Source organism: Carassius gibelio, chromosome A6 (assembly GCF_023724105.1).
Source record: "Carassius gibelio isolate Cgi1373 ecotype wild population from Czech Republic chromosome A6, carGib1.2-hapl.c, whole genome shotgun sequence".
In the NCBI taxonomy this organism is placed as follows: domain Eukaryota; kingdom Metazoa; phylum Chordata; class Actinopteri; order Cypriniformes; family Cyprinidae; genus Carassius; species Carassius gibelio.
Window position 1 is genome coordinate 8,103,896 of NC_068376.1, and position 15,394 is coordinate 8,119,289.

General features: G+C 36.8%; 1 protein-coding gene across 4 annotated transcripts in view; it reads right to left on the reverse strand.

The window, feature by feature from the left end:
* LOC128015375 (dedicator of cytokinesis protein 9) overlaps positions 1 to 15,394 on the reverse strand; it is a 99,702-nt gene that overhangs the window by 25,165 nt on the left and 59,143 nt on the right. For all 4 annotated transcript variants that reach the window (XM_052599175.1, XM_052599174.1, XM_052599173.1 and 1 more), the window contains exons 7-30: positions 14,375 to 14,509; positions 13,095 to 13,269; positions 11,885 to 11,940; positions 10,967 to 11,041; positions 10,742 to 10,882; positions 10,404 to 10,610; positions 9,357 to 9,479; positions 8,938 to 9,020; positions 8,727 to 8,849; positions 7,962 to 8,041; positions 7,623 to 7,813; positions 7,358 to 7,423; positions 7,073 to 7,165; positions 6,343 to 6,454; positions 5,993 to 6,111; positions 4,732 to 4,818; positions 4,561 to 4,653; positions 4,357 to 4,472; positions 4,196 to 4,265; positions 3,958 to 4,083; positions 3,797 to 3,868; positions 3,314 to 3,460; positions 3,057 to 3,140; positions 1,803 to 1,914 (exon numbers count right to left, since the gene is read on the reverse strand). In XM_052599175.1, coding sequence (XP_052455135.1) covers positions 1,803 to 1,914; positions 3,057 to 3,140; positions 3,314 to 3,460; positions 3,797 to 3,868; positions 3,958 to 4,083; positions 4,196 to 4,265; positions 4,357 to 4,472; positions 4,561 to 4,653; positions 4,732 to 4,818; positions 5,993 to 6,111; positions 6,343 to 6,454; positions 7,073 to 7,165; positions 7,358 to 7,423; positions 7,623 to 7,813; positions 7,962 to 8,041; positions 8,727 to 8,849; positions 8,938 to 9,020; positions 9,357 to 9,479; positions 10,404 to 10,610; positions 10,742 to 10,882; positions 10,967 to 11,041; positions 11,885 to 11,940; positions 13,095 to 13,269; positions 14,375 to 14,509 — 2,686 coding nt within the window. The remainder of the gene's footprint in view (positions 1 to 1,802; positions 1,915 to 3,056; positions 3,141 to 3,313; positions 3,461 to 3,796; positions 3,869 to 3,957; positions 4,084 to 4,195; positions 4,266 to 4,356; positions 4,473 to 4,560; positions 4,654 to 4,731; positions 4,819 to 5,992; positions 6,112 to 6,342; positions 6,455 to 7,072; positions 7,166 to 7,357; positions 7,424 to 7,622; positions 7,814 to 7,961; positions 8,042 to 8,726; positions 8,850 to 8,937; positions 9,021 to 9,356; positions 9,480 to 10,403; positions 10,611 to 10,741; positions 10,883 to 10,966; positions 11,042 to 11,884; positions 11,941 to 13,094; positions 13,270 to 14,374; positions 14,510 to 15,394) is intronic.

A 15,394-nucleotide genomic window follows, 5' to 3' on the forward strand; every position in this document is an offset into this window, starting at 1 on the left:
GCAACCACCAGCTTATTTAAAACTACATGTGTTTGAAAGTTTCAGCTCAAATATCCTGGTTAAAAGATGAAAGAAAAACTGTTTATGTTTTGTATTTAACAATGCCTTAAACAAAAACAGTTCTACAGCTTTTTATAATACAACCAAAAGCAATGATTTGAAATTGTGCACTTTTACTGATACAGCAAATCACAATAAACACACATACACAAGATGATTTCACAGAAAGACTAAACAGCCAGTTCATGGACAGTTATTACAAAACAAAGGTTTTAAACTCCCAATCAAACATCTAGAATGAATTAGCTTATATTGCACATCAACATATGTGAGACAGAATGAAGTAGATCCATTCCACATCAGGAATGAAACCACCATTGCAGTTATGACACTGAAGAGAGACATGGACTGTGTCATTAAGATTAAACACATGAACACTGTTCAGTGCCTGGCAAGTTTTCTTAAAGGGGGGGTGAAATGCTATTTCATGCATACTGAGTTTTTTACACCGTTAAAGAGTTGGATTCCCATGCTAAACATGGACAAAGTTTCAAAAATTAAGTTGTACGTTTGAAGGACTATTTTTGTTCCAAAAATACTCCTTCCGGTTTGTCAAAAGTTTCGGAAAGTTTTTTTCAAGTATGGCTCTGTGCTCCCGTATAGCACAGCACTGAGAGCAGAGACATTCACTGATCAGAGCGAGAGCGTCGCGAAATGTCACAAAAGGAGTGTGTTTTTGGTTGCCAGGGCAAGACAACCCTGCACAGATTACCAAAAGAGAAACAGCATTAAGGGACCAGTGGATGGAGTTTATTTTTACAGAGCATCAACGGAGTTGTGCAAGTGTTTTTGTTTGTTCCCTGCATTTCGAAGATGCTTGTTTTACAAACAAGGCCCAGTTTGACACCGGATTTGCACATCGTTTATTTCTTAAGGATAATGCAGTCCCAATGAAAAAGGGTCACGATCGTGTGTTGGAACCACATGCGGTGAGTAAAACGGCTTCAAATATCTCGGTGTTGTTAACTTAGCTATCGGCGTGTAAGCACATCAAGTAAACAACATGCGATGTTGTCATCAAACTGCACTTTCCACATGTACAGCTTAAAAAAAAAAAAAAAAAAAAAAGACGACATAAAGTGGAACTTAGTCATTTTCCAAAACCGCTAAGCAAATATATACAGTTTCAGTACATACCACATAGAGACGTTGTTGCTGATGCTGCTCTTGTTAAATTTCAGCCTCTGGATCTGATTCTGGATCATAAATATATGCTGAATCTGACTGTTAGCCGTGGTTTGTTTTGGATCTTTTTTTCCTCACGGTAATGTCACAGCTTCCAAACGCTCTCAACGAAAACCTTACTCGCGCTCGTGATTCTTTAGCTCCGCCCACACATCACGCCTCCAAACGTTCCTGTTTTTCCGGGAAAAATCGGTACAGACTATCTTTCTCTTATGAATATAATAAAACTAAAGACTTTTTGGAGTTATAAGGGATGCAGTACTACTCTATAGGTACTCAAGATTAACAAGATATTGAGTGAAAACGAGCATTTCACCCCCCCTTTAATGTGACACAGAAAAGCTAGCACACACAGATAAAGAAGAAACAGTGCAAAGGCACAGCAGAAGAGCAACAGGTACAGAATGCTCAAAGGTCAGAAGCCACAAAGAAAGGAAAGGAGAATTCTATTCAATCTAATTCTCCTGGTGAACAACTTAACCTTTCAAGAGAGACACAAGACAATTTCTTAGACCATTTCAACAACAGTGTGCCGTAAAATACTGCTGTATGTTTACCTTGAAACCTCTGAATGCGACCCTTCCCCAAAGGCATGGGCAGATTGAGGGGGACGTAGTGTTCATGATTGCACACCACCCGCAGAAACTCAAACTTAAACTCATACAGTGTCTGCAAGACACAAAGAGACACTATATTATATTATATTATATTATATTATATTATATTATATTATATTATATTATATTATATTATATTATATTATATTATAGAAGAAAGTTATACTTTCATTCAACAATGATCACATTAAATTGAAAAAAAGCAAAAACAATATTTTTATTTTTATTTTACAAAAGATTTTTATTTCAAATAAATGCTTTTGAACTTTCTATTCATTGAAGGATCATAAAAACATATCATGGCTTTCACAAAATATTAAGCTGAGCAACTGTTGATAATCAACCCTGATAATTATAATGATTACCAAATCAGCATTTTAAAACGATTTCTGAAGAATCATGTGACTCAGAAGACTGGAGAAATGACTACTGAAAATTCTGTGTTGCTTGCCTCCAGAATATATTAAAATAGAAAACAGTTATTTTAAATTGTAATAGTATTTTAAATATTACTATTTTAATATATTTTTTATTTAAAAAATGCATCCTTGGGTAAGAGATTTCTTTCAAAAACGTAAAAAAATCTTACAGACCCCAAACCTCTTATCATATTATTAGGGATGTAACGATTCACTCAACTTTTTTTTACAAAATTATATTTAAGACAAATTATCAATTAAATGTGTCCTTTTATTATTGCTTGGACAAAATGTTTTAAATTTCTTTGTGAAATTGATATATAACTATAATAATATACTAATATAGCGCTTGCATATTATTGCTCTTTTGATGGTTTTGATTGCTTCTATTCTATTGTAAATATTAAATAATTTGTAGGTTTTTTTAAAGTGTATGATCATATAAAAATGTATGACATTTGTAAACATTATCCAATGACCTATTAAGCATTATATAATGTCTTTTAATGATTTATTAAAGACGCTTTAATCATTGTAAATCATATGTCAAAAGTGCATGATCATATGAATTGAACATTTTGTAAGCATTTTAATTTAATAATAATTGTATTAATAATAATTAGGCAATGTTTAATCAATTTATTAGTAAACATCAACAAGCACATAATCTCATATTTCTAGCTATGTGAATATATATTGACTAATGATCTGTTAAGCATTATATAATGTTTGTTAATTATTTATTAATGAAAGTTATTATAAAGAGTTACCGTACCTTGGGATCTCCAGTTACAAAACAGGAGATGTAGTTGTTTATCTGCTTGAAGACAAATCCTCGATCCATAAATGTAAAACAGCGCTGAAGGACAGTAAGTGAGAAGATACTGTTATTAAATGAATTAAAATCGTCATAAATGTTACAAGCCTTCAAATACAACTCTCAGGAACTCGGATGTCTCACTGAGACCTCTTTGCAGATAAAACGCTCAAATATTGGTCAGAGTTTCAGTGTATAAAATCAACTGGCTATACCTTTATGAAGACAGCCAGGCTATGGTTGGCATTGCGGGCAGCATCCAGATTGTCCTTATACTTCTGGGTGATGTGGGGCATCAGCATGTTCACCAGTGTCTCCACAGCATGGTGGAATGAAGCTGTGAATCGCTGGTTCCTGGACAACTATGGTACACACACAACACAGCTAAGACAATTATGAATGGAACATGGTAAACAACTAAATATGGCAAAAACCACTATAAACTGTTTCCAAAATCCACAGTTATTGCAGTTACCTTTACTATGGTAATACCTTAATACAGGGTCTCTTTCAAGAGAGTGAGAAGCTTGCAGAATCTTTTTTATTTTCATTGTTAATAACAGTGAATGCAAATACCAAGTTTTCAGTTTTAACCAGGATATTTTGGCAAAAACTATGGTTAAAACAGTACATTTTGGGGAAAATAAAGGTACATTTTTAGTAAAGGAGAGTTTACTGAGGCATATAATTGTGTGTACCTTGACCTTGCCACTTTCCATCAGGTACTGTGCCATTGACTTCACAAGGGCTTCAAAAAAATACCACGAATACTGAAACACACGATTATACATTTAAACCACTGACAAATAGAACTCATAACAAACTTGTTGAGATTTAAGAGTTTTAAAACAGAAACTACCTTGAGAAGCTTGTTGCTGGTTAGGAAGTCGGTTGAAGGCTTTAAAATGGATGTCATGGCCTTGGCCAGTTCCTCGTGCACTGTCTTACTGTTATTGGTTGAATAGGACTCGGTTTTAAACACGTACTGGAATAACAGGAAGAAAATCATGTTACCAAGATTTACTTTAGAAACTGCACAAAAGTATGTCAGTGTACATTGCAATAAATATGATTGAATATTTCAGAACTTGATTTACCTTCACATAAGACCTCAAGTAGTGTTCTAGACCCTCTTCATGGCACTGAGCAACAATGTGGACCATGACCCTGTAGGGGACACAAACAGACAACAAGAGGGTGTGTGAGACAGCAAGAGAAAGACCACATATTCTGATTTTGGCGACTCCTATTCTCTCACCTGGTGGTGTTTACAGCCACATCCTCATTACTGGTGCTGGTCAGAATATGAACCAGCTGGTTTAAAATAGTCGGCAGGAAGTTGATCATAACATGGCCTTCCATGGCATGAAGACTCTTGAAGATAATTTTTTCTCATTTAACCCACCATAATAAGAATAATTAATGCAGAAGAATCCTGCATCTCTAACTTCTCTATGCTCACCTTCAGGTATTTGATGAGCTCACCCTCAGTTGGACAGGTGGCACCAGACTGCATACTCTGGAAATGATGAAAAAAATTGTGCAGGTGCTGATCCTGAAGAGGTGAAAAGACATGCTTAAATTAGATAAATATGAAACATATGTGTGTGTGTGTGTGTGTGTGTAGTCATACCTGAGTGTAGATGGTAGAGACCAGATGTGTAGACACTTTGAAAAGAGGACGCCCTCCATCCACCCACTTTATCTCAGGACTAGAGTGCTGCAAACACAACGCCCATAAAGAAATATCATGTTAAATAAGTTCATTTTGATTATACTGAAAAACCATCCACTGAAATATATATTTAATGTATTTCTATTTAATGTAATATACAGCAATGAGATTAAATGAAGGGAAAACAGAGACTTTTGCTGAATTTGTGCCATATGTGTTATAATGCCATGCCTTCTCATATTTCCTAATTTTAATTTAACTAATCTTTTGCATTTGTGTATGTCTTAATGTGTCTCAAAAGGGATCCCAAGAAAGTCAGAGATTTCAATATAAACTCAAAAAGGTTTCTCGTTAAATTAAAAAGACCTACTGATCTGAGCTGCTCTATCCACAGAAGTTGTATAGCTTTTTATCCTCCTGATACTAATAGTAATGTTTGCCTAGTTTTATTTCAATTATGACAACTCTCTGAATAGTTTCAGCATGTTATGGATATGATAATGCATTTGGTTATAGAGGACTCGACCTGTAAAGGTTTTGATTCCTGGTGCAGTTGCAGTGCAAGTAGACAGACTCACTGCTGTGAGCATGTCAGATACTGGATGTTGCTACTTCATGAATAGCCATACATAAATCCTGTAGCAGATCTAGACAGGTGGAGCTGGGGGAGGTGGAAGGTTTTAGAGGAACTTTATAGTGTGCTGCAGGACCAGCTTACAATGAACACTGCACCAGATAATTTAAGATGTTGAGCAAACAGTCTAATTGCCTGCAGAATCAGCAGAGGCCAATCAGATGCAAAGTGATAAACAATGTGGCCGCTAGCAGATTGCATATAAAAAGTCCCCTCAGCCTGCATCTATCATGACTGAACTATAACTAGTCATTTATGGAATTTTAGGAAAAATATCTATGACAAAGTTGATACATCAATGTAACATAACTTAGAGACCAAAATAGTCTCCAGTGCTATTAAAGAGCAACATCTTCCTGTGTAAAACTGATAGTATGCAATACGATTCACTCAGACAAAAGATCAATAATAAATAGATGTGGATATTCACAAAGTTTATCCAAATAGCAAATAAGACCACACAAAGGCTCAATTGATATACAAAGAACATGCACAGGTTCACATTTGATGAGCAAATGGCTGAAATTTTTGCCAAGAAGGGCAAGTTTTTTTTTGTTTTTGTTTGACTGTCCATAGTGGGTTTACCTTGCTCACACCCTCCTGGCAGCTGAGGTAACCATTTGGTAGGTTGGATGCCACAGAGATGTGTTGCTCACTCATAACAACACGACCATCTTTAAGCAGAGGAAGCCAGGCAGAGCCCACTGACAGAGAAACAGACAGAAAATGAGAGTAGAGTACGTGTTAGAGAAAACATTCAGCACATTCAAAAAACATTTCATGTGACTGGCTGATTGGTATGTCTCTCTGATTATGCTGCAGAAATTTTAAGCATTCAAAGAAAAAGATAAACAGAAGAAACAAGTTCCAGGAGCTCTACACCATTCCTCAAAATATTAACACTGTCAGGGATCCAGTTACCCAACATGCAGTACCTGGGGTCTCCACTATATCCCGCTTTTTCGTGCTGCTGTCACAGCTGATGTGGTAAAAAGTGAAGAGCAGGTGATGCTTTTCATTCAGTTGTGTGGGCAACTCAATTTTTATCTGCAGTACACAAACATACACACAATATGATTTAAAGATAAAAAATATATATATATTATAAGAACACTCTGAAACATGATATATTCAATATCTACACAACAAACATGGGATCAGGAAGGACATAATCATGAATAATACAAAGATATAAATGTAAACACAAATTATGTACATTAAAAAAAACAATGATCAACTTTCTCATATTTGGATACCTTAACCCACTATTATCATTACATTCAGGATATTCAGAAAATGATTCAATTTTGTATATGTATAAAAATTTCCATTAAATATTACTATATTAAAATATTAACTATATTGTTTCTATTATTATTATTATCATTGTTATCAATATAACAACAATTTGAGTGAAAAGTTAAAATAAAAATGTAACTTAAAATTTAGAATATCTTAGTATTTAGTGTATCCCCCATTGGCTCTACTGACATCAGTATTCAAGTTATTTTTGCAAAGTTTGTGCAAAGCCTACTGATAACATTATAACATTTCTGTTTACACTTTTTACCAAATCCTACAACTGTTTTTCAATATGGTCTCAAATTTTTGGTCCACACTCTATACAGCATATTATAAAATAAATATTTGCGCCCCATTCATCACCTCATCATAAAACTCTGGATTCTGCTGGTGGTGCAGAACTGCTGCATAGGCATGTTTGGTGAAGAGAGTACCTCCTGGACGACCATAGATACACTATACATAACAGGGACGCACAAACAGAGCACATTTTTTTAAGTTATTGGAGTTTATAACGTTATTTCAACAGGACAATGCAAGCAAGGACAGAAAACAGTGGGAGAAGAGAGATGAGAACAGGCTCAAGATAAAACCTTGAGTATTTATTGTGTATCAAGTCATAATAAAGGTCTTGGGGCAGCCTTGTACCTCCAAAGGTTGGGCATCCTCTTCATCTGACTCCCTGAATTCCACACATACTGCGATGTTCCTTGCCTGAGTGGCATAAGATAAAGACAGAACATGAGCCAAAAAACTGCTTCCTATCGAACCCCTAAGTGCATGTTTTGAGAGTGACGGATGTGAGCCTTCATTACACTGACCATCTTATATGTCAATAGATTTGGCTTGAGGGCACAAATTTTGCAAGAAAATGGAAAAAGCAAGAAGCTTTCAGCTAATAATGCTATTGTACCTTGGCAAAAGACTTCTGGTTGTCATATTTGAGGTGTTTGGGATAGACATAGAGATGATTGCTGTAGGTGGTGAAAGGCTGAGAGCACTTGGCCATACAGGGAACAAACTCCTCTACCTCCAACAGAACACCAGTGCTTGGCCCATTACTCTCAAAAGGCCTCACTGGGATGTAGGATGGAGTGACACAATCTAGCCAATGGTGAGAAAATCAGAGTTCCATTGATCAATTCATTGCACACAAGGAAGGCACAGAGTTTCAGGAAATTAGGGTTGAAAATATGATGAAAATATCAGACAGACATACATTATGTTAGGGTTAAATATTTGGTAGACTTACTAGCCACATCAGGAGGCACATTATCAATGGTCACATCCAGGTTACCCAAGATGATGGGTAGTTTAGCCATCTTCTCAGGTCTGTGGATACCGTTTAGACAAATACACTAGCGGTCAAATATTTCTTTATTTTTGTGTCATCTCTTAAGCTCACCAAGGCTGCATTTATTTGATCAAAACTACCAGTAAAAATGGTAATATTGTAAAATATTGTTATCATTTAAAAGAACTGTTTTCTGTTTTAATATATTTTAACATTTAATTTATTCATGTGATGGCACAGCTAATTTTTCAGAAGCCATTACTCCAGTTTCAAATGATCCTTTAGACATCTTTTTAATATTTTGATATGATGTAATATATGCTGATATGACTTGTTATTATCATTAATGTTACACAATATTTATTTGAAATAAATGCTGTTCTTTTGAACTTTGTATTCATCAAATTTATAATTTAAAATATATTCAAATACACAAAAGTTCTTTCACAATACAACTATTTTATGTATTTTTAGGGACCTTTTTCATAGACCACTTTCAAAAACATTTAAACATCCTAATTATTCTAGTGTACAGTACATTTACTGTATATTCGACTACAAAACACATTCCTAACAATGGGACCATCCACAGCTCAAAAAACACTACAGAAGAAAATATTTCCATTTAAAATCCATTGTTTCAACATACTGAATCTACTGTATTGTAAAGGGGACAGGAATCTCTAGTGTATACGAGTCTGATGACATGAGGTGAATACTGACTTCCTGAAATCCGCCAGCAGTTTGAAAAGATCCTCTTCTGAGAGTTTATTACTGTCTTGCCGGTACAGTGCAGAGAACCGAGCGCTTTTATCCAAAGTCCCTGAGGCATCTTTAAACACAGTGCTATGGAAAAGAACAAAAAGATGAAATATTGTGTTTGACACTACACACAGAGAGAAGAACAAAACCCTTCCAGGCTGTTTTGGCTCACCGGGCTGCCCATGCGAAAGGCATCCTGTATTGGCCCAGTCTGCTGCAGGCCATCTTGGCATTCTTCAAAACCTTCTGAGCAACCTGTGAAGCAAAACACACGTATTGTTCCCCACAACCTCTCCAGAGACATTTTATTAACATTTAGCTGGGCATACAGCATGTTCCTGGCAGCCATGCAGAGGTTTTGGATGGTATCATTGTGTAGTTTTAGGCAGGATATTGTGGGATGTGGTAGAATTGTTTAAAATTTTATGGCCTAAGACCTGATTATCCTTTTCCTTATCCTTGTAATAACCACTTATTGTTTTGATTGACAGTGTGTATTTGGTTCTTGTGTTTTGTTTGGTATATGAGTGTGTGTATGTGTGGGTCAGCTGTTTTGTTTCTGTGTGTGTGTAGTTGTGTTAGGTTCATTGCCTTGTTGGAGTCGGAGCTCTTCATGTAGGGCTCAGCGCAGTGAGTGATGCCTCCCTGCAGAACTTTCTCGATTCGAGCAACCAGGAAGATGTCAGGGTGAGGACATGTCACAGAGAAGACACCCTGAAACACAAATGAGCACAGAGCCTTCTCTTACTGAAAAGATTGTGTATTTCAGTTATGCATCCTTTTTCCAAAAGAGGATGTCCCCAAAGGGAGGTTAGATATAGATAACTTCTGGGACAAATTGTCCCAAAAGTATAAACACACTCACACACTCTATCTACAGTATCCATCATCCACCCATCCATCTATCTACAGTATCCTTCCGCCCATCAATCCATCTACAGTATCCATCCATCCATACATCCATCCATCCATCTACAGTATCCTTCCATCCATTCATCCATCCATCCATACATCCATCCATGTATCTACAGTATAGTGTTGGGCAATATGGTAATTTTTCAAATCATCATATCTTCAGCCCATGAGATCGACAATACACGATATTATCGTGCATGGGTGGGGCAAGAGAGAGACTCTCTAGCATAACTTTTTGGTGTTTTAAACCACGCAGGTGTGCGAGAGAGAGCCTATGGAATCACCAATAAACGAAAAAAATATACTTTCAAACTGATAAATATACTGATAAACTAACGTTAAATATAAAAATACTGTATTTAAAACAGCTAGTTCATATATAGTCGGACGCAACTGTCATATTGCGCATCCTGTGACAAATTTGTCGCATCTGCGCACGAAAGTTATCAGTCTAAATGTTCTGCAAATACACAATACTATTGACTATCGGCACAACCCTACTACAGTATCCATCCTCCATCCATACATCCATCTGTAGTATCCGTCCGTCCGTCCACCAATCCATCCATACATCCATCTGTAGTATCCGTCCGTCCGTCCACCAATCCATCCATCTACAGTATCCATCCCTCCATCCATTTATCCATAGTATACTGTATATTTATACATCCATCCATCCATCCATCCAACTGCCTCTGAAAATTGATTGTTTGGTCCTCTTACTTTTTTGGGGTACTGCAGCATCCCCTCCAGCAGTTCACTAAGCAGTGTTTCTTGGTGAGGTGTGTCCACCCCTCCGTTTATCTGCATGCTGGGTGGTGGGGTCATGGATCGGACCAGTGGGTGGTTTAGATCGACATGAAAGTCTGCAGATATTTTTCGGCTGTTCTGCACATCAAACAGTGAAAGCACCAGGAAGAAGGGCTCCACCTGAAGAAAACAGTAAAGCTGTACCTAATCTGTACCAGAAGTATGGGTTGAGCTACAAGTTGACACGTTGGACTAATTAAACAAACAGAGGAATGTTTGCAAGCACCCCTGTGATTGTGTGTGAAGCTTACATTAGTAGTAGGACCCTCCTCGTTCTCTGCTACACAGCTCTGAAGGTTGAAGGACAGATCATTGCAGCTCACCAAAACTCTCTTCCCAAACTTCTCCTCAAACTGCTTCACATCAGGTTCGATGCCAGACAAATCGAGTCTCTACAGGCCAAAACATACACACATAGCATAAAACCAGCAGCTCAGATTTAATGGATTTTTTATTTTAATAGAGCTGTGGCTCACCTGTGTGTCAGGGTCCAGAGTGAAGAGTTTCAGACGAGTTTCAGCCCTCATCTTGCACTCAATGTCTCTTGCACTCTGGAAAGAAAAAACAGGATGCCAATCACTAATTACAGAACCTGATTGTGTTTCCTGTTACGTCATATTGTGTGACAAAAATCATTTTCTTTATTACTATTTTGTCTCGGCTTCCAGTGTAATATCTAAAAATTAATGTACATGAGAGATAAAATAAGATAACAGAACATTTTTTTCAGAGATATATCTGAAAAATTAATTTCCTACTCTATTGACAGTCTTTTTTAAGATTTTTAAATTCTGTGTAATTATTAAACAGTAGGAAGACAATAATTTTTTTTGTACATATGCAACTTAATTTTCAATTACACAATAATTGGTTGTCTATTTTTACAGTGTTACTTCTGAAGTAAATGCATCACATTTTATGAAAGTTTAGATGTTTTACTGCAAAACAAAACAAAAGAAATCCTATAAAGAATTCAAGATCATTAAAGTGAGATATCAAGAGATGTGAGAGAAAATATTCTGAGTTTAGAGAGAAAAGGCGCCTAGATGATTGATTCCAGGGAGGAGAGAGACGGCAGACAGGAGAATAAAGAGCGAGATAGAGATGAGATGTGTGTGTGTCTATGTTCCAAAGTGTGGGTGGTTCATTGTGGAATGGTTGGAAAACATCAGACGAGAGGACTAAGGGTGTGTGGAAAAACTGTTGATGTGTAGAGAAAGGGCAGACAGTGAGGACGTCAGCATTGAGATCATTCTACAGTCAAGACAGAAGGCGAAAACCAGTATTCACCTTCACACACACACACACACACACACACAAACTGTAGATGATTGTTTGTATAACTAGCTAATCAGGAGATCATGTGTCTATATGTGAGCATTTGTTCACAATACCTGGAAACTGTCCTGAAAATTCCCCGGTGAGATGTCTGTCTTGCCCGGCTCATCGTCTGAGTGAGAGAAAACACACTTGCTGTACTGAAACCTGAAAACAAACTCAATAGTCATATTGTATATAAATCAACATGTAGTTACTAGGATAACTGTTAGAGAACAGTGTCGAATCATAACAACAAACACAAAAATGTGGGTGCTCAAATATTAAAGCCGTCAAACTATATTTTTAAAAAGTGAGTGGATGTTGTGAGTGGATGTAGGAGTTTCCCAGAGTTTACAGCACTACAGTTTCTAAGGTGTTTTGAGTGGTTTTAAACATTAATATCTGTATATGTGGTTATTAGTGTTTTGGTTAGTTGCTATGGTGTTGCAAGAGTATTGTGGGTAGTTATTAGGGTGTTACTTTGAAGTTTCTTAGGTATTCCAAAAAAAAAAAGAGTGGTTGCTAGGTTGATGATAGTGGTTTCTAAGATGTTGATGGTTGCTAGGGTGTTAGGGGTGGTCACTAAGGGATTGCTATGTAGTTTCTTAGGTTGTCTGAGAGGTTTTAAACATGTTAATATGTTCAATATGTGGTTTCTAGGGTCATCTCCTCAGCATGATTTGAGGTCTCTTTGATGTCCATAGAACAAACATTGCGAGACAAGTTAGGCGCCAAAGTTTAATTCTTAGGGTCATAAGTTTGTTCAGATCCCAGACCCTAAGTATGACTAATAGCAACAGCCATGCTCACTTTAGCAAGCTCCACTAGTAATTAGTTATATTTGGTTGAGCACTTTGACTGGCCGACAGGTGTTTATTGTTTTATTCGAGGCGAGAAGAAAGGAATGTACTGTCCTTTGAAACTCATCAAATGTAAATAAAACTCCCAACCTCCAATCCTGTGTGAAATTCAAAGGGTTTAAGGGGTGTTAAGTGTTACTGTTTGTGTATGGCTATGTGGATGTCAGTTCAGGAGTGTTGGCTAGTATATGGATCTATCTATTAAAAGACGTTAGAAGTGTGGGTGGTCTCTTCTAAGAACACATACACATGTATGAGACTCGACCACACCAGTTGACTCTGTAATTACATGTCTGAATACTCAAACTGTGTCAACAATCTTTTATTATCATATAGTAATGTATCAATGCATGTCAGTGAACATATATTAAATCAATACACACATATGTGAACTGCAAACACTCTTACTAGCCCAAACACACACCATCGTGTAGTTCTCCGTTCTTCCGCTCCTGCATGGCGAGTTCAAAGCTGTTGTGGAGGATCTTGTTGAGGGTGTTAATCCACTCATCCATCTCTCCTTCACTGTCTGCAGCCAGAAGATAAGTGCTTTTATCCTGCATCTTCAGCTCAAATGCGAAACGACGCACCTTACTGTTCTGCAAACACACACAACAGAGAAAGAGGGGCATTCCAAATCATGCCACTTGTACTCAGTAGCATAGCTCATATCATTTAGCCTTGTAGGAATTTGAAGAGAATATTTTTTAGTTTATTGAAATTTGACTTTTGATTGGTATCAAGTTCAAGACATTGTTGATCTCAGATCTCTTATGAAACTTACTGGAGTATTAGTGAGGTTTTTTTTAGAAGAAGGAAAATCGAAGAAACAATTGATTCTGAGAAGTAAAATCTTCACTTGATCTCCATTTAAGCTTACTGCTGTCTAAAAGAACAATCAAGACATTTTTTTTCGTTCCTATGGGAATGTGAGAGCACCTAAGACTTTGGAATTATTTTATACTTTATGAATTTATGATGAATTTACACCAGAAATGGATATCCAGGAGCTGAAAGCCATTTATTCCTGGACATCTGCTGAGGAATATCTGGCTGCTTTGCATGGGCACCTGTTGAAATGCTTAGGATTTGGATCTAGAAACAGACAAAGCAGGTTGTGCATACCAAAGGAGTACTTTATTCTTTCAGGAGGCCAGGTGAATCAAGGAATGTGATCACTTTTGCGCACACACTGAGCACACCACAGGAGAAAATGGAAATGATTAGCCCTGGGAGAAATCATGCTTTAATTCGCCCAGACTTCATCTTTTCCCCTGATGAACTGCTTTTTTTTGCATTATTGACACATTATTTTCCGATTTAATGCTGTTCAGCTGCTTTGTCACAATCTGTATTTTTAAAAAGCGCTATATACGTAAATAAAGGTGACTTGACTTCCTCTGTGTCTCTCGCCCGTTTTTATCTTTTTCTCTTTCTTTGCAACCCTGAGCAGCCTCGTCTGAGGAACTGGTTATCCAAATACTGATATCCCCTCTTGGTCGAGACAAAGGAAGGGAATCGTGAGGATGTTATTAGAGATCAGAACCCCTGCTATAATTTGCTTTGTGTTGCATTATATATATTAGGGCTGCATGATTAATTGCATGTGATTGTCAGTAAAGCCAGTTCTGTGATAGTCAGATCTGTGTCATATATATAAATATTTTTTTTAAATCATAGATTAATTCTTATACTGGTTGTTACCTGGATGACACCCATGCAGGAGTCCAAGAAGATGGTTCCCTTAGGTTCTTTAGATATTTTCTCATCTTTGTAGAAGTTCAAGTTGTATGATCCATCTCCTAGCTGGGTCAAATAGAAATACCTTCTCTTAAAAGACTAAAGGGAAAGAAAGAGAGAACGCAAGGATAGTTACATGAAAATAGCAGATATAAACATTCTATGTTTGGATGTTAAACTAGAGAGTGTTCTAAAAATAACATCAAGTGGAATGGGATCATGGGAAAATGTATTAGTGAGAATTTGAAGTTGGTTAGGCCACACTTCCTGTCTGTGGCATGGTGAGCACAAATCTGCTTCTGAAAGCAGGACTAAGGGTCAGAGCTTGCTCTGCTCTGTCCATGACTGAAAACAACCAGCTAAACACACAGCTATGCAGGATCTGCGCCCCGTGTCATGTCAGTGACATCAACACTTGATTCTATGGCTATGTGCAGTATACATACCATGTAAGATATGAAAATCTCCTGTATGCGTCATCCAAAAATGACAAGTCTGTCATCATTTACTCACGTACAGTTTCAAACCTGTATGAGTTTCTTTCTTCTGTTGAACAAAAAAGTATATATTTTTAAGAATGTTGAAGTTTACGGTAGCCATTGACTTCCAATGCATTTATTTTTCATATTTTGGAAGTCTGGTAATGGCTTTTGTCAGCATTCTTCAAAACATCTTTTCTACTGTGTGTTTAACGGAAGAAAGAAACTCATACAGGTTTGGAACAACTTGAGGTAAAGTATGATAGACTGATATTTTTGGGTAAACTATCAATTTAATGAATTAAATCAGTGATTCTTTATAGCTTAAAAGTTCAAAATAGTAGTACTTTTTTTGTTTCATATCAGAAGACAGTTTCATCAACTGGGGTCGTATGAATTAAAATTGTCTAATTTGTGTATGTGTGTGTGTGTGTGTGTGTGTGTGTGTGTGTGTTTGAGAGGTGAGTAAATGATGAGAGAATCTCATTCATTCATGCATTGTGGT